General features: G+C 42.4%; 1 protein-coding gene across 1 annotated transcript in view; it reads right to left on the reverse strand.

The window, feature by feature from the left end:
- Nucleotides 1-25,985, reverse strand: part of DOCK3 (dedicator of cytokinesis 3) — a gene marked incomplete at its 5' end in the record, with an annotated part of 323,062 nt that overhangs the window by 152,537 nt on the left and 144,540 nt on the right. Inside the window, 4 exons of the mRNA XM_015424016.1 lie at nt 5,916-6,087; nt 12,718-12,824; nt 16,644-16,806; nt 25,691-25,815. Coding sequence (XP_015279502.1) covers nt 5,916-6,087; nt 12,718-12,824; nt 16,644-16,806; nt 25,691-25,815 — 567 coding nt within the window. The remainder of the gene's footprint in view (nt 1-5,915; nt 6,088-12,717; nt 12,825-16,643; nt 16,807-25,690; nt 25,816-25,985) is intronic.

A 25,985-nucleotide genomic window follows, 5' to 3' on the forward strand; every position in this document is an offset into this window, starting at 1 on the left:
CTATTTTGCTCCATTTTTATTTTTTTCCTTTCTCCCTCTGCACTATCTTCACTCCTGCCTATCTTTTTGTGTCTTTCCTACCTGTCCACTCTTCCTTTCTCCCCAGCACACCATTTTCAAAATGAAACTGCAGCAGCCACTTTGGATAACCAGTCCTAGGCAACCAGACCTATTCAAAATGACGGATGAGATCTCATGAGGAAATCTCATAACGTCTTGTCATCGTAAAAAAACTTCTTCCTTTACCCCCACCTTTTTGTTTTTAAGCTATTTCTGCAAGCCTGGATGTCCTCATAAGTTCACAGAAACATCTATCCTGGCTGTCCCCAACCCCAGTGTGTGAATTCTTTAATCTTTATTCTGGAGCCAGTTTCAGAATAAGATATATAAATGGTATATTTCAGAGACAGATACCACTGCATAAAAAGTGAGGTGACAGAAAATCTCCATCTTCTGTAACCTACTTGTCTAATTCTCAGGAAGCTTAAATGCAATACCCGATGCTCATTTTTGCATTACATTACATTATAATTTTGAGGGGAATGGCAGCAAAGAAAGCCACACAGCTGCTTTTTTGTTGCCACTATGAATCGCCAATTGTCGATAAAGCAGAAGTGATACCCACTTCACATATTTGTTAACTCCGTGAGACCAAAAAGGCAGACAGGTGAATGTGTGAAGTCACTGATCACATAAATCACTTTGATCACATAAATCTTCAGTTAGAAACTGAAACGGAAGTAAAATTAACCATTTCAGTGGAAAAACTGGTTAAATGTTAGTTATTTTTGGTAAGGAGAAATTTTATATTTCCATCAAATACAAAATTTGGTCCCCAATTACTTATAATGGTGCAGAAATGCATTATTAAAATTTGGTGAAATCAACAAGAGGCAATGACCAGACATATTTTAAAGATCTTTAATACTGACTGCACCATATACTTGCTGCTGTTATGGTACAGGAATTGGGGGGGGCTTATTTTAATATGAAAATCTAATACTGATAATTGATTTGGTCATTCCTGAGTGTAAAACTATTTTAGCTATTAGCAGAAACCAGTTTACTGAAAGTTCAGTGTGTGTATATGTATGGACCCTATGGATTTTGTTGAGATGACTACTGATTAGGTGGTTGTAGGTCTGTAATAGAGGAAAACAATAGAATGGGAAGGACTAGAGATCCCTTCAAGAAAATTGGAGAAATCAAGGGAACGTTCCATGCAAAGCTGGCCATGATAAAGGACAAAAACGGTAGGGACCTAACAGAAGCAGAAGAGATTAGGAAAAGATGGCAAGAATACACACAAGAACTATACAAGAAAGATGTTGATGTCCTTGACAACCACGACGGTATAATCACTGACCTCGAGCCAGACATCCTGGAATGTGAAGTGAAATGGGCCTTAGAAAGCATTACTAACAACAAAGCTAGTGGAGGTGATGGTATTCCAGCTGAGCTATTCAAAGTCTTCAAAGATGATGCTTAACAGCTGCACTCAATTTGCCAGCAAATTTGGAAAACGCAACAGTGGCCACAGGATTGGAAAAGGTCAGTATACATTCCAATCCCAAAGAAGGGCAATGCCAAGGAATGTTCAAACTATCGTACAATTGCACTCATATTACACGCTAGCAAGGTCATGCTCAAGATCCTACAAGCTAGGCTTCAACAGTACGTGGATAGAGAACTGCCAGAAGTACAAGCTGGGTTTCAAAGAGGTAGAGGAACTAGAGATCAAATTGCCAACATTCGCTGGATTATGGAGAAAGCAAGAGAGTACCAGAAAAACATCTACTTCTGCTTCATTGACTATGCTAAAGCTTTTGACTGTGTGGATCACAACAAACTATGGCAGGTCCTTAAAGGGATGGGAGTGACCACCTCACATGTCTCTTGAGAAACCTGTATAAGGGCCAAGAAGCGACAGTTAGAACCGGATACGGAACAACTGATTGGTTCAGCATAGGAAAAGGAGTACGACAAGGATGTATATTGTCACCTTGCTTATTTAATATATATGCAGAGTACATCATGCGAAATGCTGGCCTGGATGAATCACAAGCGGGAATTAAGATTGCTGGGGAAAAGATCAACAACCTCAGATATGCAGACGATACCACTCTAATGGCAGAAAGTGAAGAGGACCTAAAGAGCCTCTTGCTCAGAGTAAAAGAGGAGAGCGCAAAAGTGGGCTTGAAGCTCAACATCAAAAAAACTAAGATCATGGCATCCGGCCCCATCACTCCTTGGCAAATAGAAGGGGAAGTCGTGGAAGTAGTGACAGACTTCACGTTCCTGGGATCCCAGATCACCGCAGACTGTGACTGCAGCCATGAAATTAAAAGACGCCTGCTCCTTGGGAGGAAAGCGATGGCGAACCTAAACAGCATGATAAAAAGTAGAGACATCACCCTGCCAACAAAAATCCGCATGGTCAAAGCAATGGTATTCCCAGTAGTCATGTATGGCTGCGAGAGTTGGACTATAAGGAAGGCCGAGCGCCGAAGAATAGATTCTTTTGAACTATGGTGCTGGAGAAGACTCTTGAGAGTCCCTTGGACTGCAAGAAGAACAAATCAGTCAATCCTCAAAGAAATCAACCCTGACTGTTCCCTGGAAGGCCAGATAATGAAACTGAAGCTCAAATACTTTGGCCACCAAATGAGAAGGGAGCACTCACTGGAGAAGACCCTGATGCTGGGAAAGATTGAAGGTCAAAGAAGACGGGGACGGCAAAGGATGAGATGGTTAGACAGTGTCAGCGACGCAACGAACATGAAATTGAGCCAACTTCAGAGGATGGCGGAAGACAGGAGGGCCTGGTGAGATCTTGTCCATGGGGTCGCGAAGAGTCGGACTCGACTGTGCGACTAAACAACAAAAGGTCTGTTTATCCTTTATCTTGTGACCATAGTGCCCTTCTCAGTGGTGGGGGGTGTCTTCAGACACATGAAGGAGTCGACCTCGAGCCTTGATGGTGAGTCTTGGCATTAAGGTGACTTCAATCTGAAGATTGTTGGAGCGGCAGACTCTAATCTGGAGAACTAGGTTTGATTACCCACTCCTCCACATGAAGCCAGCTGGGTGACCTTGGGCCAGAGCTCCCTCAGCCCCACCTTCCTCACAGGGTGTCTGTTGTGGAGAGAGGAAGGGAAGGCAATTGTAAGCTGCTCTGAGAATCCTTCAGGTAGTGAAAAGTGGGGTATGAAAACCAACTCCTCCTCCTCCTCCTCCTCCTCCAGAGTCATCCTACTGATTTGTGGTTCAAAATTCTTCAGAATGCTCCATGGAAAAATTATTTTGTTGACCTTGAGACTCCACAGAGCAGCTAGATAGAAGCATTTGTGGCAGCAAGAAGAGAACTGAGGGAAGGAGTGCTTGCCCCAGCTCTGTCACATAACCCTTTGGGTGGGAAAAGGGATCCCTATAGACAGAGAGGATGAGGACCACTCCAGAGCCTAGAAACCTCTTCAAAAGAAGCTTGGAAGCTCCTCTCCGTGGCTGGCCTTCAGTTATGCAGTCCCATGTGGGACTGCACAGAAGCCACGAAGATTAATTGCAGGAAACATGTGAGTGGTGGATAAGACAGCAGACTAGATAATTTTTCTCCTCTTGTATAGTAAATCACCATAGAGGAGAGAGAAAACAATTTAAGGGATTTCTGAGAAGTCCAATCTCCAGAGACTATTTCAGTAGGAGATGCCAAGGATGGAACCTGGCATCTTGCACATGGGAAAAATGTAGATCCAGATGGTCAGCCATGTTGGTCTGAAGCAGTAGAACAAATTTAGAGTCCAGTGGCGCCTTCAAGATCAACAAATGTTTACTCAAGGTATGAGCTTTCGTGTGCAAGGCACACTTTTTCCACGTTATCTGAAGGAGGGGAAGAAGGGGTGACTCTTAAGGATCTGACAGGAAGCCTATTACTCCCCACAGAGTATTGTCCAACTGGACTGAAGAATTCATAGCCTCTCTATGTAGTCTCCCATGCCACATTCTAATTCCTAGCATTGCCTAGGGCAGTGTAGATAGACTGACTCAGATCAAAGCAACAGTTCTGTCACATAGATCACCAGCACAGACCGTGAGACATGGTGTGTCAAGCTCCCTTCAAAGGAGAGAGTAAAAGGCCCATATTGACCTGTTGACACAAAACTTAAAGGAAAACTGCCACGCAGAAATTATGCTTCCCATCCAGGCTAATAGTTTACTGCATTCACACTCTGCAGTGGCTAAATTAGAGATGAGGGGCTATTTAACCTGCAGGCCATCAAAGACAATAGAGATGACCAGTGAAAACAAGCATATATTTGCTAAAAGGTTGTAGAAGAGCTGTGACTTCAGCTAATAATTACAGTTTGTCCATCAAAGCCTTTTCCCATAGGGCAGCTGTTTTGAGCAGAAAATATAAAGTGTCCTTTTAAAAGATAGGTATGGAGTTTATCTTACTCCCCAACAGAGACTCTAAGTGCCTTATAACATTTTATAGTTTTCCATTCTATGTTTGCCAGAACCCTGCAAGACAGGACAGGTTGAGAGAATGTGATAGCCCAAGGTCACAAGCAAGTTTTCAGACAGAATGCCATTTGAACCTAAATCTCTCAGATCCCAGTGCTCCAACCACTTTCATTACAAATGGTGTCACATAAGACTGACTCCAGAGACAGTGTATACCCAGTTGAAATAAGAGCTCTCTCCTAGAGGCAGCAGTGAGTTTGAGAACCCTGAGGAGAGTCAGTGCCATTCCTTGGTAGGAGGAGGGAGTCTGGGCATACAATAAACTGATGGGGGAATTGCCTACAAAAAGGTTGGGCTTCTCAGCCTCAAGAATTAGGTGAGGGGAAAAAAACCAGAACAGTATTAGAGGTCCTCTCTGTGTAGCAGCAAAAGGAGAACTGAGGGAGTAGCATCCCTCCTCCTGGTCTTGTAATCATTTTGGCAGGAAAGCACCAGAGGGAGTAGAGGCCATCCTAGTCTACTAGAAAGCTTTGGAAATATTTTCCATGGCTGGCCTGCAAACATACAGTACCAATGTGGGACTGCACAGAAGCCACAGCGATGAACACCAGAATCCTAAAAGTTTGTTTTATTTTATTTGTTATAGACTTTTATGCAATCATACTGAGAATATGTGCTTTGTTACATCTGTATATTTGATTTGCTATGACCTATGGCCAATAGGCCCTGAACTGGATAACCCAGGCTAGCTTGATCTCATCAGATCTTGGAAACTAAGCAGAGTGGGCCCTGGTCAGTATTTGGATGGAAGATCACCAAAGACTACTAGGGCTGCCATGCAGAGGCAGGCAATGGCAAACCAACTCTGAACATCTCTTGCCTTGAAAACTCCATGGGGTGGCATAAGTCAGTTCCACCTTGATGGCCAAAAAAAAAGTCAATAGGCATTCTTACTTATCCACTAATAATTGTCAGTACTTAAACTAAAATATACTTTTCTCTAATCCTTGAATCTACTCTCAACGTTATATTTCGGGACTACTTCACAAGACACCCACAGTAGCTGTGCATGGCCAGTATAAATACATTCTGCAAGGAAACAGAGTCACTCAGGATTTCCCTGCAATGTGAATCTGTTATCAGACACATGTTTTAAATACTATGCTTTCGGTGTGTAAAACACACACTAAAATATAATAATGAAGGATAGGGATGAGCAAATTCTCACAATTCCATTACAACTGAGATTTATTCTCTCTTTATTCTTGGGGTTTTATAAATTTTGCAGAATTCCATCAATTTTGCAGAATTTTAAGGAGCAGAATCCAAAGAGTACACAGAGAGAAAGCCATTTCCCATGGCTAAAGACATGGGATTTTTTTTTGCAGCTCAATAATTGAGCATCCTTGAACCTTCTTGTATTCCATATTTCCTTAAAATGAAAATTACTGTACCATTCTGTGTGAGTTTTGTTGAGGAGAGCTGGGTAGACACTGAAAAAGACTCTTTGGTACTGCGCTGGAAAATCAGGCTTGAAGGGATGTTGGGACAACCATTATAGTCTTCTTTGCAGCACGGCAAACCCAGGTACAATGCATGGTTATTGAATGTGCTGTTTTCATCACACTGCAGACATAAGAAAGTAAATGTATTCTATGCATGCACAGACAAAATATACTACAGATATATGGCATTATACTCATTTATTCAGTACACATTTTAGAAAATAAAGTTTTTTACAAAAATACTACGTTTGATAATGTTATGGTGATTAAAAAGATAAACACATTTTCATTTGCAGTAATTTCTTCATAAACAACTAGAGTACACCTAGTAAGAATATAACATCTCTGCTGAAGTATTCCTAGGGTATTATACACCTTCCGTTAAACATGATCCCAGAGCATAAATATTTCTATTAACAAGTACTTCTCTAAGTAGTACTCAGTGTAAGCAGATTAAAATAAAGTGGTTTTGTTGTTTGTTTTGCTGAAAGGTTGTGCTGAGAGTGAGGAAAATAAATGCTTTGGTCAGCAGTTGTGTATGAAAGGGATTGTGTCAGGGTGGGCTTGTGAGTGGGGACAAGGCTCGCCATATAACTTCTGTAAAATGAGTTTTGCATTATAATACATTTTTCCTTGATAAAATTCTGTTTCTAAATCCTAAAACTAGTGGTTCTGAACCTGAGGATCAGGGATCCCTGGGGGGCCATGGAGTGATTGCAAGTGATCCATGCATCTAACCAGCTTGGGCAGGTTTACACTTTCCCCTCGGCTCACCTCCACGGCAGCCATGCCCCTGTCATCTCGGTATCAGGCCAACTACTGCCTGAACTTCATCTGCCAGCCAGCTTGCCACACTTCTCCCTAACTTGGTCCACCTGCTCCGAGCTGCCATCCATCCAGGCAGGCAGGCTGTATCGGGCCATCCTCAGCCAGAGGACCCCAACTGTGCATCAGCCCAATCAGGGCTGTTTGCCTACTTCTGAGGAAAATCACTCCTCATAAGAGGCTTGGGTTGGGCATATGTATTTTCTCAATGAATGGATACTAACAGTGCTACTACTATTATGTAGGTGTCAGCAACATTTTTTGCCGTTCCTTCTTCTCGAGGGTGAGGAGGACTCTCTGATATGCTTGGGTTCCTCTTCCCACTATCCCTGGAGGCAGGAAATTGATTGCACTTTTTATCTCCGGGGAGGGGGGGAGCCCACCCTCAGTTTGGAGACTTCCACAGCTGGTAACAGTCCACAATATGTGGCAAACAGACAGACAACAAGGCTTACAGAACCCTATGAAACAAACCATACAGGTAAAGATAAAATGTTAGAACAGTGAAAGAACAATAAACATGGAGACTGGCAGTCAGGCACCGTTTAGGAAGTATAATAGGCTGAACGGAGACCCTCCAGCTAGGGTGGACCCAGAGTGCCCTCCTCACCCTCAAGAAGAAGGAACCTTCATGGTAAGTCCAAAGTTCCATTCTCTCTTGAGGGGAGGAGGACACTCTCATACCCTTGGGATGTTAAAGCTCCTCTGATCCAGGGAGGGAAAAGTGACTGCAAAGCATAGAGATAAAAGTAGGACTACTTAACTTGCTACAGGACTCTCCGCCCAATGCTGTGGGATAGAGGCCATCTTGTAGTGCCTGATAAACGTTGACACTGAGGCCCAGGCAGTGACCTTGCAGTTATCTACAATGGATGCATTTGTGTGGAACACTTCCGATGCAGAAGCGCTTCTTGTTGAATGAGCTGTGATCCCTTCTGGGACTCGAAAGCCCTGTCATATGTCAAGGAGATGCAGTCCTTTAGCCACCTGCTTAGTGTAGCCTTAGAAACTTTCCCCCCCTTGACTGTTAGATGAAAGACCACAGAAAGGGAATCCAGCTTCCTAAAGGACTTGGTCTTTCTGGTATAAATGTGAAGTGCTCTGAGTCAAGCAAGTGCCAGTTCTTCTCACTAAGATGAGACAGCTTTGGGCAGAAGGACAGCAGATGTATCTCCTGTGAGCCATTAAAAAGTGTGTTAACCTTGGGAATGAAGGTGGGATCTGTGTGCAGGACCACCACATCCTTGTGGAAGATGCATAAGCCCCTTCTGATGGAAAGAGCACCTGTCTCTGAGACCTGCCTTGCTGATGGAACTGCTACCAGGACAAGGAACTTCAGGGAAACCTCCCTCAGAGGCTCAAATGGAGGGTAGTTCAGAGCCTGAAGAACTAACATGAAGTCTCCAAGAAGGAATCCTGTGTACTGTCGGGGGTTGAGACAAAGTGCCTCTTGGTGCCCTTCAGAAATCTCTTCACCACTGGGTGCCTGGAGAATAGTACACCATGAACTGATCAAAGTACGGTGCTCAGGGCAGCTACCTGGTGATGAAGAGTGCTTGCTCTTAGACCTTGAGAAATGCCATCCTGTGTGAAGGACGATATGTGAGGAAGATCCACGGTGTCTGGCTGCAGGTGTTTCCTCCTGCACCATCTGACAAAGGCCTTCCAAGAACTGTTGTAAACACTGGGCGTGGAATGTCTCCAGGCCGCCATCATGGTCTGAATGACCTATCAGGGGGAAAAACAAAACCACTTGCTACTCAATCTCCATCCTGTCAGATGAAGCCAAGATAGAACTGGATGACAGATGGGACCCTGGGTTAGCATACTGGGTGACAGTGAAAGTTCCCTTGGAGGCTGAATTGATGATTTCAGCAAGCTGGGAAACCAAGGTCTCCTGGGCCAGAAGGTGCCAGGCAAATCAACTCTGCCTTGTCCTGTTTCATTTGGTTCAGAATCTTCAGAATCAAAGGTATATAGAAGGCATATAGGAGGCCCGATGGCCACGGGGACATCAGAGCATCCACTTGTTCTGCTTTCGTTTGAACTGATGATTTCAGCAGGCTGGAAAACCAAGGTCTCCCTGGCCAGAATAGGACCAGGAAAATCAACTCTGCTTTCTCCTGTTTCATTTTGATCAGAACCTTTGGAATCAAAGGTATAGAGGGGAAAGGCATAAAGAAGGCCCGATGGCCAGGGAGACATCAGAGCACTCACTTGGGTCTGCTTGTTGACACTGGTGTCTCAAGAAGAATCTGGGTGTCTTGGCATTGGTGAGGGAGGCAAAGAGATCTATGCACAGTAGGCCAAAATGTAGAATGAGGGACCACTTCCCCTGGTCCAGCCTGGTGTGGCTGAGCCAATCTGCTTGAACATTTGTTATGCTGCTGATGTGTTCTGCTCGGAGAGAGGCCAGATGTTGTTCTGCCCAGGACATGAGGAGAGTTGACTGCTGCTGTAGCTTCTTGGCTTTGGTGCCTCCCTGGCAGTTCACGTGCGCCTTGGCCATTGTGTTGACTGTCCATATACATATGTTCAATTGAGACAGATAGTCTTGGAAGTGGAGAAGTGCCAGATGAATTGCACACAGTTCCAAAAGACTGATGCTGAGGGAAGCTTCTTGATGGGGCCAGGTCCCCTGTATGGGGCCCAGTGTGCAATGGGCTCCTCAACCCATCAGGCTGTTGGGATCTGTAGGTCTGTGGTCACTTGGAAGGGTTTGCCTGTAAGCACATGTTTCTTGGTTGTCTGCCAAAGGAGATTCTTCCTGAGATGCTGACTGATGCTGAATCTGATGTACTTTCAGAGGGCTATGAGCCTTTGATGTGGCAATAGCATCCACTGAAGTACCCAAGAGTTTGCCCAAGCCCAAGGGACTGTCTCAATATCTGCAATCATGTCCTAGGATCATCAAGTAAATTGATTTCACAGAGTGAACCTGTTTCACATTCTGAATGATCTTCTCTGCTCTGTCTACTGGAAGAAATACTTTTTTCTAGATTGAATCTGTCACTGACTCCAAATGTGTGATGACTTGGGCATGTGCTAACTAGCTCTTCTGGATGTTGATTAGGGAGCCGTGACTGGAGAGGCACTGAATAGTGTCCTGAATGTCCCTGAGTGCCTGCTTTTGTTAAGGTGGCCTTATTAGGAAGTTGTCGAGGTATGGATTCACTTTGAGATGCAGGCTTGCAACACGTGAAATGATCAAGTTTTGTATATACCTGGGGCGCTGATGCCAACCCAAATGGCATGGTCCTGAACTGGAAGTATTTTCGACTGAAGGTGAATCTCAGATGCTGTCTGTCCTGGGGAGTTATAGGCACGTGAGGATATGCCTCGGTTAAATCAATGGAGGTCATGAAGTCTTCCAGCTGCAGGACTTCCACAATGGTCTTCAAGGTCTCCATTTTGAACTTCCTGTACCTCACAAACCTGTTCAGGAATTTGAGGTTGAGGATAGCCCTCCAGTCCCTGTACTTTTTGGGAACTATGAAGAAAAGAGAACAGATGCCTAAGAACCTTTGTGAGGATGGCACAGGTTTGATGATGGCAATCTCAAGCAGATGTCTGATGGTATCCTGTGTGCACTGTCTCTTGATGACGCAGTGAGGGACTGGTGAGCTCAGAAGTCTGATGTGAGGTGGGGATGACAAATTCTATTGAATAGTCATGGTTTCTTTTACGTATGTGTCGGTGGCTGATAAATTCCAGGCTTGATGGAATTTTTGAAACCGTCCTCCCACCAGAGCTAGCCTGGCATCACTTTTGCTGCTGCTGCTGTTTTCCTCCCTTACTGGAGGCTGGTGCTAGCACTGAACTGTAGTATTGACTTGTGGCTCTGAAGTTAGGTTTGGATTTGGTCCACAACTGCTGCTTGGAGTCTGATCTAAATCGTGGAAGCGTTCTATAAGAACAAAAGGACTGTAAACTATAATTTTTCTGCCATCTGTCCTCCCTTTTATAGGTGAATGGTTAAGATGTCCTCTAGGCTACCCCAAATAGCTTGTCATCCAGGAAAGGCCAAGATGCCACGTGAGACTTAGAAAAGGGAGTCCACAGTACAGGACTTGAAGCAGAGATGTCCTCTCGCTACCACTGTGGAAGCCTTGGCCCTTGCTGAGAACTTGATTGTGTCCAGGATAGCATCAGACGACAAGGCTGCTGCCCTCTCCAGATTGTGCACGTAACTTGACAGATGCTGATTTAAATCTGGGTATTCTTGGAACAATTTACAAAGCCACATGTATGAGGCTCTTGCCAACAGAGAAGTGGCAGCAGAAGCTTTAATGGAGAAGGCAATGGTCTCATGGGCTCTGTGGAGAGCTGAGTCGCCTTTTTAATCATTGGGGTCTTTAAGGGTGTCCTCTCCCTCTTTTGGAAGAGCCACTTCTAATGCTAAGCTAGGCACAGGAGTATCTACCACTGGACTTTCAGTAAGCTGGTTACCTTAGGAGGAAAACAGTATTCTTTTAGCCTATCCAGAATGTAAACAGTTATTGGTAGGATCTGACCATTCCTCTTTTATCTCAGTTTTAAAAAAGGAAGGGAAGGGAAATGTTGAACCCAGCTCTCTAACCCTAGAGAAAACCTCAGGTGCCCCTTTATCATCATTACCATTATCACCACCACCACCACTATCATCATCCTGTTCCTCCTTGGGGTCTTCTACCTTGGGGCAGAAAGTTGTATGGATTTTTCATGTTTTATATAAGACAGCAGGAAGCTCCTTGTGGGAAAAAAGGCAGTGAGTTGGCTTGCTCTGTTGAGGGACAACTGGTCTTCCTCTTTATCCAGATCTGCATTAGAATCCTCAGAGCCTAAGGGGGAATCCCTATCTTCATATCTGTAGTCTGAGAAATTTGAATAATTGCTCCTAATGAGGAAGGTGCTTTTACAGGCAGCCTTTGTTGGCCACAAGGAGCTCTGGTGGATCTAGAGGCCTTGAAATAGCTAATTTTTAAAAAGTGTTTGACTGGAGAGGGAGGGGTGAGGGGAGAAGAGCCCATATTTTCCAAGAAAGTAAAGAAGCTCTTTTCCCTCCCTCTAACTGATTGGAGACAAACTGTTCTAGCCAGTCCTGGAAGCCTAGTGGGACAACAAAGGGTTCTTCCCCCTCCTGCCTTCCCCCCAAGTGGGGAACTACTGTATCCCTTTGACTCACCATTCTGACAGTGGCAGAAGGCTGCGCTGAGCAGGCCTGATAGGCTGATACAGGCCGTCCTGACTGATCAGTAGAAGGTGAAGTTTTGGTGCCAAAAACCGAGCTTGCTTCTTCATGATCCAAGCCAGGCAACTTGTGGCCTCTGGCTCTTTCCAGGAACTCTGCTGCAGTGGGACAGCTGGGCAAGCATGTTTGCTGAGATTTCCTACTCTGCTGCCTGGGGATCACCTCCTCCAACTTTCCCTCAGAGGAGGTCCCAAGGTTGGAGACCTGAGCCACAGACATCTCAGTGACTGAAGCAGCGGGCAAAAGGCAAACAGACTCAGGGAAGACAAGGCCAGAAGAACAAAGTTTGTTTTTTAAACAAAGGGAAAGGCACACAGAAAGGCACATGCTTAGAAAGAGAAAAACAAAGTAGAACCAAAGGAGCTCCTTAAAGGAAAATCTCAGGAGTTCTCTAAATCCACTGCTCTCTCAGGCAGAAGCAGGAAAATGACTGAGTGTGGGCTCCTCCTTCCCCTGGAGATGAAAGTTCAATCAATTTCCTGGCCCCAGGGATTATGGGAAGAGGAACCCAAGCATATCCGAGTGTCCTCCTCTCCTCAAGAGAGAATACATGGTCCATCCAGGTACTTGTTTACTCACATAGAATGTGAGCCATAACACATCTTCTCATGCACAATCACAGTGAAGTATGGAATAAACTGATGGCAAGTCACAAGTAGTGATAAACTATCTATGAGTAGTAATGAACTGTGGTACCTTATAAACATAAAGCTCATGAACATCATCTGACAGGGTGGTACCATCATCCCTCATTAATGGTGTAAAAGCAAAGCCAAAAAGCTTCTTTTCTCCTTTATCTTTTGCTGCAAAGAAAAAATTACATAGTTGCACGATTCATGGGAAAACTGTGATTTTCGCCTGCCTCTCTCAGTTAGAAGAAACACAGAAAACTCTTTCATGATGACTAGTTTGCATTGTCTTAATTCAGATAGTAGCTTTCACAGTCATAACACATTTTAGATCTTCTATTAGATGCCAGAGCTATATAATTATGTCTTGGAATGTAGACTGAGCCAAACAATTATAAAGGAGTAGTTAATTTCTAGCAGAAATGCCATGTGTCTGAGAGATGGGTTATGAACCCTTCCACTGAAATCCCCAGGTAATTCTCCTAGCCTAGCTTATTTATGATCTCAGCAACTCCCCTAAATCACAGTTCAGCACTCTAACATATACCCCAGTCTTTATGGCATATTCAGATGCTTGAAGAGCTTTCCCCACCCCAACCAACCAAGAATATTAGTTTCAGTTGTTGCTTATGGGCAGTGGCATACCTAGCCTATTTGGTGCCCAGGACAGATAATTTTTTAACTAACTCCCTCCCTCCCTTCCTGCTATCAAGTCACAGCTGACTTATTGCAACCCTGTAGGGTTTTCAAGGCAAGAGACATTGATTTGATTTTGATTTGATTTGGAGGTGGTTTGCCATTGCCTGCCTCCATGTCGGCCCAGTTTAACTTATGAGATCTGAAGAGATCAAGCTAGGCTGGGGCTATCCAGGTCAGGGCCCTCCTCTATACAACAAAATTATTTTCAGTAATAATCATGAATAAAACAGATAATAATAATGCCCCAAAACTGATTCAGGTGGGTAGCTGTGTTGGTCACCCAAAACTGATTCAGGTGGTGTTGGTCTGAAGCAGCAGAACCAAGCTTGGTCTTAAAGGTGCCACTGGACTCAAACTTTGTATTCAATGGCCAGAAAAGAAACACAGACAGTGAAAAATTTCTTGTATTTATCTTTATATATAATCACACTAGTAAAAAAAAAAATCAAATCCCAACACACTATTTCATCACGAGAGCCAGTGTGGTGTAGTGCTTAAAGTGCTGGACTGGGATCTGGGAAATCCAGGTTTGAATTCCCACTCCTGCCATGGAACTCGGTGGGTAACCTTAGGCCAATGTGGAGGCAGGCAAGGGCAAACCACCTCCAAATGTCTCTTGCCTTGAAAACCCTACAGGACTGCCGTAAGTCAGCTGTGACTTGATGGCAAAAAATTTTTCCATCATACCACTCATGTTCTGAGCACGTACTTGGGAGAGCTTCTGTTCTCCATTTTGAAGCCCAAGAAATTACCATCCCAAACATCTACAAGGCATTGTTGAGAGCTACAAGTCTGCCTTTGTACTAACTTGTACTAACACTAGCCAAAACATCACAAAATGGTGATCACAGGCTTCACCACACTGGATGTTAAGAATACACCTCCCAGAAGGTGCCCCCATCCTCCATTGTTTCCAAAAGACTAACATCAAACCACAAAATCTCTGCAGTGGAAACTGGAGGGGGGGCATTTTTATAAGACCAGCAGAACCCTGTGCAATGCACAGAGTACCCAGCATAATATTAATATAGGTTTGCTACTATACATCTCCCCAGAATACATTCTGTCATCAAGCAGGATAGGGATGAGAAGGTCTTGAGACCAAGAAGTGAAAATAAAGGAGGAGACACAGAAAAATTAGGTGATGGGGGAGAGAAATTAACAGAAGGAAAGGTTGTTTTATCTTGCTGCAACACTCTTAACTACTGCTTTGCAAGATCTGGCTGAATTGGGTGCAAGGAAAGGGAGAGAAAGGCTAGGCTATTGGAGAAAATGGCCTGCAGGCTGGCAATTAGTGTAGCAGCTATCAGCAAGATCTTTCATGGAAATGTAATATGTATTCAAATACACCTGAGTCAAAAATATACCCGGAAAAAATACTTCATCAGTATTTTTCGGGTATATTTGGCATCCCAAGTATATCTGAGAATTTTTCAGAAAACTGAAAAAATGGTCTTGAAAATTCCTAGAAATATTCGGGAATTACTGGGAAGATCAGAAGCCAGCAGTTGCAGGCTCCCAGGGACTTTTTTTCCTCCCCTCCCCTTTGTGTCTGGGGGGTTTCTAGGGGCTTCCCAGATAGCTCTTGTCAATTTCAAATGTGTCTTGTCTGTTTCAAGAGGTTGGTTCCCCCCTTTCATTACCAGTCTTTGTGTCCGCTTCCCATTTTTTGGTGCAGTGGTTGCAAACCTCCTCCCCCTGCTTGGATTTGTTGTGATTCTTTGCTTTGACATCAGTCCTGCTGAGCTTGCACTGCTACAGTGGCACTGGGTTCTGCTGGACATTCTGTACATTACCACTGAACATTGCAACTTGCAAAAATGCCCCCCTCCAACCTTCAGTTTCTACTGCAGAGATTCTCTGGTTTGTCATTAGTCCTGTTGTGTTTGCACTGCCATAGTGGCACTGGTTCTGCTGGGCCTTCTGTACATTGCAACTGGTTGTGCTGCACTTGCAAAAATGTGCCTCCCTCACCTTCAGTTTCTACTGCAGAGATTCTCTGGTTTGATTTTGGTTCTGTTTGGCTTGGCACATTTGCTTGTGTTTCTGCTGGGATCACTGGGTTCTGCAGTGGTTCTCATGGAGTTGCTGTTTGTTCTCAGTAACTGCTACTTGCAGGCATGGTTTTTTGCCCTAAAAGCAGCTTGCAGGGTTGGTTTGTTTCCCCTTCCATAGGAAATAATGAAGAATGGCTGGGGGCACCCTGTTCATATTTAGTGTTTGCACAGGTATACATAGAACTCCCAGTCACAAAAATGCATTAGGGGATGGTTGTTTAAAGGTGATGGAATGGGCAGAAGACCACAGACTAAAAGTGACCAGTCCCAGGTGGGTAGCCGTGTTGGTCTGAAGCAGTCGAACAACGTTTGAGTCCAGTGGCACCTTTAAGACCAACAAAGTTTTATTCAAGGTATAAAGAAGTGTGTTTGCACACAAAAGCTTATACCTTGAACAAAACTTTGTTGGTCTTAAAGGTGCCACTGGACTCAAACTTTGTTCTAAAAGTGACTAGTAACTATAACTACAAAATAAAGTACTATTAGCCTAAAATTAATCCTTATCACATTTCAGAACAGTATGAAAGCATTCTTTGATGGCTGTATTGACGTTTTGCTGCAATAACCAACATGTCTATCACCAAAGCCCAAGGTGTTCCTGCGCCCTAGGCAAGCGCAGATGCCAACCTCCCGGTGAGGCCTGGAGAATAACCAACATATTCATATTTAGTGTTTGCAATAACCAACATGTCTATCACCAAAGTTACAAGCATTCAAAAAGCCTATAACTCCTGGATGCATTTCTGGGGGGGCGGGGAGAGCAGAGTTTACAACAAACTCATATATAAAACTTACAGAAAGAGAAAATAATATATTGATTGTGTTTCCCATATGTTCCTTAATCAGTAACAATGGCTGCCTTTAATTTAATAATCTATTCATATAAATAACTGTTATTAAACAAATTCAACTTATTTCTAACAGGAAAGGGTCAGATACTTCCTGTGGCAGCTATAAGAAAAATCAAATATATGCTGACTTCCAATTGTGTTATCCGATAAGGAGTCAGCACATATATGTCACCAATTGATCACCTTGCTGAAGGTAACTGCAACTGGTAATCAGCAAACTGGCTTTTACTACAACTGTGATGCACTGAAATAGTCATGAAAACAAGATCCTGACAATTATGTGTTTGACCTGCTCCTTTGCAAGATTAGTGCAGAACAAATCTACAAAGGAAAGATAGTTTATGCAAATCAAGTCCCTTGCCGTCACAGAAGCATGTTACACTCACTAGAACAATGCCTGAACTCAAAACGGAGGTGAGAACCACGGAACCTGTCTATGGGAATAGGCAGCTTGATGATTTCTCCCCAGCGAGGGCTATTACTATGATAAAGGACAAAGGAATGGTATACACTTCTGCATGGCTCTCCTGAACCCAAGCTGATACAGTCCTAGGGGGAAAACAGAAAAAGAACACAAAATAAGAACAAACTTATATAAAACATTACAGAAGTTGCACAATAATGCTGATGAATTCTTATGTAAAGGATTCAGAAATGTTATTTTTATAAGCACAATTGTTATTGTTAGTCAGTTAGCCTTTATTGGCATAAAACAATACCTTAAAAGAGGATTACTATAAGAAAATATACATATAGAACCACATAAAATCATACCTACAAAACCAAGTATTTTGCAAACTACATAATATGGCATAATGTTACCTAAAACAATTTGTTACAAAGTGTTGCTCATTTTGATAGTTTTTCCTGACTTAGCTTTATAGCTGATTGTAAAAACATAGTCACTGATATTTCAGTAGCGGAGTCATTTAGAAGACAGTGCACTTTTAAAGCATCAGGAAGGTCTCTCATGTTGGCTAAAATAGGGTTTAAATATCTAAAACATATATCTACATAAAATTGCCAATGCAAACAGATATGTGAAACTGTCTCGATACATCCAGAGTTAAAATGGCAAAGTCTAGACGTATATGCTATATTATTATATCTCCCATACAAGACTGCTGATGGTAGTGCATTGAATCTTGCTAGTGAAAAGGCTCTGTGCTGTTGTAGTGCTTGTATATTAGATAGGTATGGGGCCATTCGGCTTACCGTGAAGGGAATCTCAAAGTTCAGAGGGGAGCAAGATCTGTTGGCTTAGCCTTTGTGTTTCAATGTCAAGGACTCTGCGTTTAATCATCTGAAAAGCACCCACAAAAGGGAGCATAAGCAGTGAGTCCAATGGGATGCCCATGGCAGTTATTTTGTTCTCAATGTGTGGTAGCCAGTTAGACATGTTTGACTCTGTGAGCATTTGTTGTATAAGGCTCCCTTGGTCTACATTGTAATGTAGATGCAGCCAATATTTTATTGTCATTAGCCATGCACCAGATTCCACAGAATTTAACCCAGTTTCTAAACACAAGGCTGCATACGGTACACAGCACGGCATTCCCATGATCTTTCGAAGAAATATAGATTGAATACGTTTTATTGTGCCATTAAGTGCACTTATCCATATTGGAATACCATACATGAGCTGGGGGATTACTTTGGCCTTGAAGACATTTAATGCAGCTGGTATGAATTGATTGCCTCTGGTGTAGAAGAATTGGGAAATGGCAGAAGCATTTATGTTGGCCATACCTTCTGCAATTTATGGAATGATTATCCAGGTTAGGGATTTCTCTTGCCTTAGATCCCCCTTATCCTGGATCCCCACCTTCACCTGATAACTTCCTGTTAATTCAAGCTTTATGTTGATTTGATTTATTTTGACTGAGTTGCTTTTTTTCTCCCTCTCTCCCTCACGCATGTGATCATCCACTTTCAACCCAGTCCCCTACCCATCCAATAGGCCAATTCACTTCCCCTCCATGAACATTCTTTTTAATTTTGTTTTCACACAGTTTTGTTTATTCATTGCCCACACATACACTGATTTCACATGTTACTTTGAGCCCGTTAACCCCCTATATTTTGGGGACAACTTTTTATATTTTTATGAACACCTGAGGATTATCCTAGGTTCTCTGAATCATATAACTTAGCCTTGGGTACCCACCCTTAAAGATTTTCTGATTTACATGTAAGGGTCACCCATCGCTATCATATATATCACTGAATCCAGAGATGCTAGCAATAAAGGGTTTAAAGGATTCATTTTAGATTGTGTTCGGTCTGAGGACCAGATAAGGAGTACATGCTAATAGGGGTGTTCAAGTAAGATGTACTAAATCTTTCTTATTCCTTTGCTGTTTCTTTGTTCAATTTTTGAATTAGGCAAGCAGTTTCTAAGTTATACCTATTTTCAGATATCAAAAACTTAGTAATGCACAACACTAAACACCTTAATATTTTTGGACTCTTGAAACACTTCCTGTTCAGACCACTTTAAGTGAAAAGGTGGCATAGTTAGAACATAATGTCCTAATTCTTTAATTAGCAGTAAGAAAAGACTCCCATGTGAATAAGTAACACCCTAAGTAACATAGCAACCAACTTTCCACTGTGAATTACTATAATGCACCAGGACTTTTTCAACATCTAACTTAAGTAATGAAAAAGGAACAAAATCCATATTTAAGTGTCACGCAAGGTTCATAATTTTTCTTCTTTTTTTTGACTAATTAAGACCAAGAATAGCTTTCATGAAAAAAGTGTTTAGAAAGAGGTTTCTCTGTTCACCACAATTCCCCTTATTTTATTCCAGAACCCCATTAACCTAGATATCAAATAGATCGGCCTTGAAACCTGTGGTTAAACCCATAATGGAAAAATGGAACCCCATTTTAGAATTCCTAGCATCAGAAGATATTCTGCCTCCTTCCTGGCAACAAATGCAGAGATGGGTGTAATTGTTCTTGTGATATGATAAACAATATTGGATTGCTTTATTAACTGTTTCCTCGTTTATGCTTCTTTCATGCATGGTTAGTGTTTATACTTAGGTTTATAAATCTCTGTAATTAGTGGAATTTCTGATACCTCGAAAAGTTTCATGTTAATTTGACTCCGTTAATCTGTTTCAAAAGTTGGTATGAACTGTTTGGACTCTCGATACTTCAATGTGTAAAGGATCAGTTATTTTTTTTTTTAACATATTGGATTTACATTATATTTGTTATATGATAAAATAAATAAACTATATTTAAAAAAAAATACAAACACCAAAATAAAAACTTCCAGTCTTCTTAAAAACAGAAAAACCAACAGCCCTCTATAACATAAAGGCTTTACCACTGCAAACACTCTGTTTTTGCTAACAGCTGTTCTCATCTGAAAAAGCAATGGCATTCAAAGCAGTCTGAGAAATACAGCAAGAGTGGGGGGTGATAATAGAAGTTAATAGTTGATGTGTGTGTGTTCCTGGGTATGAGGAATTTCAGAGGTTACACCAGTACCTCATCATGGGCTCAGAAGCAGACAGGAAGCCAGAACAAATGACACAACATTACTAAACATGCTGAACCCCGCTCCCAATTAGGAGGCATGAAGCAATTGCTTGCACTATAGTTGACATTTCTGGACAGCCCTATATTAAGTACCAACTGAATGGTCATGGCTCTTCAGAGTCTCAAGCAAAGGTCTTTCCTAACTACCAAATATCCTTCAGCTAAGAATGTTCTGTATTCAAACATGCCTTCTCTTTTGTGTTCAGAAAGGGGTGAAATTCAAAATAAAATGCTGCCCTGGTCACATATAGGAAAAAAGAATAGCTGGATCCAGGATCATATCCAAGCTCTGGACCTGACTATAAGATGGAATCTTATCTGGGAGAACCGGGCTTGATTCCCCACTCCTCCACTTGCACCTGCTGGATGACCTTGGGCAATCCATAGTTCTGTCAGAGCTGTTCTTGAAACAGCAGTTTCTGTCAGAGCTCTCTCAGCCCCATCTACCTCACAGGGTGTCTGTTGTGGGGAGGGGAAGGGAGAGAAGTTTGTAAGCCACTCTGATAAATCCAATCTCTTCTTCTTTTTCTTCACCTTTCATCAGATTTCATCAGATCACCTATCTGATGTCTGAATTCTGCTTTATTATTTATTGATTTGATTTATTAACCACACTATCCCTGCCTAGGCAGGGCTCTGGGCAATATGCAACAAAAGGCATGAAGCCATTCAATCTTCACCCATTCAATCACAGGTTTCAAACACTGGCTCAGAACAGCTCCAGATGCTTGGTCAAAGAAATATAAAGCTGAATGTCATCTGCATATTGATAACATCCAGCAACACAGCTATGGATGAGTTCTTCAAATAGATGTGGAAAAGCAATGGTAGAAGCACTGATCATTGGAGAGCATTGTATACCTAAGCCAACTTCTCCAATGCCTCCATCCCTAAAAATGTGCACAGATACAAGCAAACTAGTGGACATACAGCCCAATCATATGTTAAGACTGTTTAGCATGGACTGCAATATCAAAACCAGATGTTAAGACTGTTTAGTATAGTCTGCCAATTTCCAACTTCCTGGTCTTGAGATTGATCATTCAGTAGGGCCACTAAAGTCATTTCTGTCCCCATAAAGCAGATCAGAAGCCAGTTTTAGAAGAATCAAGGACAAATGTATTATCCATGGTCATCTGAAATTGCTCTGTTACCACATACTTCACCAACTTCCAAAAAACAAAATGAAGGTGAAGGTTGAACTAAAGCTGCCAAGATTCTCGGTAACTAATGATGATTCTCAAAGGTACAGGTTACCATCTCCTTTAACACAAGATGCACTCTGTACTCCTCCAATGAAGTATTCTCATTTCTAGCCAGCAACCCATTGAATTCATTCCAGCTGGTTCTCATTTTTAAAATTTTATTCTTCCTCTCACTATGTCAACTAGGGTTGCCAAGTGTAAATTCCTCCGGAGCGGGGGACTCCCATCCGGCGTCTGGAGCGCACATCACCCAGAAGTGATGTGACGACGCCAGGCAAACTGGGGGTGGGGCCACGACCATTCGAGGGAAAACCATAGAGTTTTCCCTTGGATGACCGTGGCCCCGCCCCCAGCGTGCCCGGCGGCGTCACGTCACTTCCGGGTGATGCGCATGTCGGGGTGGGGTTCTCCCCGGGGCCTGATCCACCGGCGGCGGGGAATGGGCCTCTGGGGTGGGGGTTTCCCCACCCCCCGGGGGGACTTGGCAAGCCTAAGGTCAACTGTTGGCAGGTAGAGAAAGTCCTCTGCCTTCCTATCCAGACACGATTTGGTCATGAGGAAAGATAAAATTGCCATTTTATGACATTGGCCTTTTATGGGTAGAAAATTAACAATGTCAAACTAACCAAAACTCCTGTTGTAGTAAAGGAATGAGAGATATGATTAATTCTAAGGAGATATTTTCTTTTACAGAGAAACTGAATAATGTTTACCTGTTAAGAAACTGCAATGAGACTTCCTGTAGTGGGTAAGACTGCATGAGACTTTATAAAATAAGTGTTTAATATTGATAAAAATGGTTATAAAATAACTGTTTAATGTGGATAAAAAGGTTGTAATAAAATGTTTGTACTTTGTGAAATATTATGTGGTTAAAATGGCTAAAAATGCTTGTATTTTATAAGCATGATTGTATTTTATATTCTTATAGCTTTTAGTTCCTGAGGAAGGACCTGAAGTCCAAAACACTGATCAATACTTAGGAAAAGTGTTGGACATCTATTCCAGACTTTATTGTTTCCCTCTGAGAGATTTCTATTCTGGACTTTGTTCTTCCCCTTGCGGAAATTGTGGACTTTTGTATTTTCCTATGATGGATTACATGTGTTGAATTACTTATTGTGTTGGAGTCTCTTTTTGTAAGCTCTTGTGCGGGTTTTTACAGTGCACAGTTATTATTTTTTAGAGATTGTTTAAGCACATTTGATCACTTACTGATATCTGGATGGTGTAAGGGGATGTGAGGTATAGTGGGGCTCTTCACTTATCCAATTTCTGACCCATCCAGAAAAGTGTGAGTGGAAAGGCTTTTATGTCTGCAGATTCAACCTTGTTGTTTCTTTGTGCCAGATCAGGGAACAATAAGATGTTGATGATGCATGCTCTACTTTTAGAGGAGCACATATACCTGACCTGCTGGACCACAACCTGATTTTTCTGATGTTATTCTATCTATATATTCTAATTCCATCTCAGTGGGTGCGTTCAGATGGGCCCTTTAAGCTGGCATAAACTGCTCCAGTTGGAACCGGAGCCATTTGATCTGGAAGAAACGCGATCATACTTACCTCCTGACTGCGCAGCACATCACAATATGCCCGTTCACACTACTGACGTGCAGCAGCGCGTGTCAGTGGTTTTTTAATTTTTTTTTACATTTTCCACATGTGCATAGGCAACCATCCACAGAGTTGAGATCTTCGTGCAGGCGCAGAACACCCTGTCCCAAAAAGCGTGCCCTGAAGCGAAGACTTCCCTTTAAACTTTTACAGTGAAAAGGGCCTCCGTGAGGTCCCGAACTCGTCTGCACAACTGGTGGATGTGGTATCAGATTTGCTTGTCCCTGGAAACTTTAATACCCATTTTGAGATCACCTTGCTGGGACAAGCTTAGAACTTCATGACTCCCATGGCAATCTCAGATTGTGTTGGGCTCGATACATGAAGAACATGTTATTTTCAGTTCTGTGCAGGTGGGTGGTGATCTGCGAGGTGGGATTAGAAATTTGGCTCTTGTCATTATATGATCACTGCCCGCTGAAGGTACAGTTGAATCTGTTACCTCCTTCTTGCAGGAGCAGAGTACCAGTTAGGATGGCCTAACATTGGAGATAATTAAATTCAACTGTTTTTCAGAATGTTCTGGGGGATTCTAAAATTCTCAACAGCAGCTATGTTGAGGCCTGTGTGTCCATCATAATGACAGACTATCCATCACAATACTGAGGGTCATTCCTCAGTGCTCTTTCTCCTCCTTGAGCATCATCCCAGTTCCACAGTTTACCAGGGAAATAAAAAGGACTGAAAGATGTCTCGAGCAAAATTGGTGAAACCTTTTGACTGAATTAAATGCAACATACCATAAAGTCCACTGCAGACTTGCAGGATGACAGCAGCAGCACAGACAGCTTGTTTCTCCTCCATCATCATGTAAACTGCATCTTTACCAGTTCAACTATCTCAGCTGGCTTGTGATCTGGTAACAACTTGGTCCTACTTCTCTACTGATAGTAATTTGGCCCTTAGCTGTGAGATTCTGACCTGATGTAGGTGTCAGGTTGAAATAAATACATTACCTATTGTATCAGAAACATCTACCTGTCAGACATATCTTTTTAATGGTTGCTGACAGGGGTTTCTGAAACCCCTTATAGAATCTTGTTGGGAGAAAGTCTTAGGAGGGGGTCTCTTCCTGAAGGCAGTAATAAGGTATTTGCTTTAAAACCTTTTTTCGTCTATGATGGATGTGGCCAAGGTTTCAGTTTACATTTTTTGGTGTTAAAATTACTGAGTGAATAATGCAGAGCAACCGTAGGTATGCCAGGATGACCTATTTCTATCTGGCTTCAGGCCAGTGTTTGGGCCCAAGGTGGCCTTAGTTGGTCTGGTGATAAAGGCAATCCATCTTTGCTGATTCCACAGGATCTTTCAGCAATGTTTCATAGCTGATCATTCCATTCTATTACAATGTGGGGTATGGAGTTACTATTGAAAGGACTAGAATTTTTGTTGTTGTGCCAATTGAGAAAGTAGGCCATCAAAAAGGCAGAGTAAGCCCCTGACCTGGATAGCCCAGGCAAGCCTGATCTCATCAGAGCTCAGAAGCTAAGTAGGGTTGACTCTGGCAAGTAGATGGATGGGAGACCTTGAAATACCAGAGGTGAGAGGTGGGGACAGGCTTTATTCAGCCAGATCTCTGAATATCCTCCAGGCCCCCAGTACATGCCAGTCACCAGAGGTCTCCATGACTTCCAGGTGCACACACACACACACACATGCACATGTGGAAAAAATGCCACCCAAAAAGGCAGAGTAAGCTGTTTCAGAGCTGACCAGTGGAGAGCCACAGGAATCAGTGTTATCACCAATGCCCTTTAATATTCATGTGAGGCCACTGATTGAAATGTTTCAGGATGAGTGTCATCAATATGACATCCTACATTTATTTATCTGAGCCCTGGATGCTGCTATTTCAGTTCTGAATTAATGTCTTCAGGCAGTGGTGAATGGCTACAAAAGAACCAGATGAAGTTCAATCCAGACAAGATACAGTCAGTGCAAACTGTGATGGCATGTCTGTTATCAGGAGCTGCCTGATGTTAACCTACTACATCTGTGTTAGAACAGTTACCTGAGTGCCTGTCTATTTCCAAGCTAGTATTTTGCCTTTAATGACTTCAGAAACTAGAACCCACATATCTAAATATCTGCTTCTCTGTGCATAAATCCATAGCCAGCAGCATTCCTTCAGTCAGTTTCTTATCACTCCTCCTCCCAAAATTGTTTGCATCTTCACTGCCAGAATCTGTGACTGTTATGATATTTACCTCGAGGAACAGCCAGCCAGAAGAAGTAAGAAGGAGCTGATATCTGCTGATACTCAGAAAGAGGTGCAAATCTGAGTTTTTGTCTAGCTTTGTTAATGATATTTGAGGGTTTTTAAAGTTGTGAATTGGATGTATTATATTGGTTTTCTTGGAAATATAGTTTTATAAATACGGTGAGGCTTTCCTGTTTGTAAGCTGCTTTGAACCTGGTTGGGGAAAGATGGAGCATAATTGTTCCAAGAAATAAATCCTCTTCTTCTTCTTATAACAGGACTTTGGGTTTGTTTTAAATTATTAGTATGTATTTTATTGGATTAAGGATTGCTTATGGTTGTCAGATGCAATATGTGAGTCTTAACTTGTTTCAGAAGCCAAAAAGCATGACTATTTAAGGAGCAGAGATCATTTCAGACAAAATCCTCTGCTTGACAATGTCAAAAGACCTCCAAATAGTTTTGATCACTGCAACAGCAAATCTGTGGGAATGATGAAAATGTTGACGGAGAGGGAAAGACTGACAGCTTGTGAGGGTGAATTGTTTGCTCAGAGGACTTAATAGCCAAGGGCTCCCTTGTTGTCACTCATGTGCTTTCTTTACACACAAGAGCAACTGTATATAGAATCTCAAAGTTCAGGCATGTGAAAACAAATGTGTGACAACGCTTTTACACAATTCTTTCCATAGTGACATCTTACTTTCCACATGGGAAATGTGACATATAAATCATACCTAAAGCTCTGCACAGAACTCATCAAGAAAATTCTATCCTTCCATCATTAAATATCCACCCCCTAAAAAAATCTCTAAGACAAAACAAAAACCAAATGGGACTGCATATCTTTACCTTAAGAATCTCTCCATCTGCATAAAGAACATACATAGTAACTTCAATGTTCTTCTGGACACTTTTCCCACCTCTCTCAAAGTCCCCCTTCTCTAGAGTCAGGTACAAGTCATTGCGTATATCACCTAAATAAACAGAGAAAAGAAATTACATTTCAAAGAACGTTATGAAAGATGTTATGCCCCTGTGAAGGCCAGTGACTTTTGTTCACTGTTTTGATGGGAATCCAACTCATTCCAAGTATAAAATAAATAGTTAATAAAGATGAATATTTTAACACTATTAAATCAGATGG

Source organism: Gekko japonicus, unplaced genomic scaffold, assembly GCF_001447785.1.
Source record: "Gekko japonicus isolate JY-2015 unplaced genomic scaffold, Gekko_japonicus_V1.1 scaffold477, whole genome shotgun sequence".
Lineage (NCBI taxonomy): Eukaryota > Metazoa > Chordata > Lepidosauria > Squamata > Gekkonidae > Gekko > Gekko japonicus.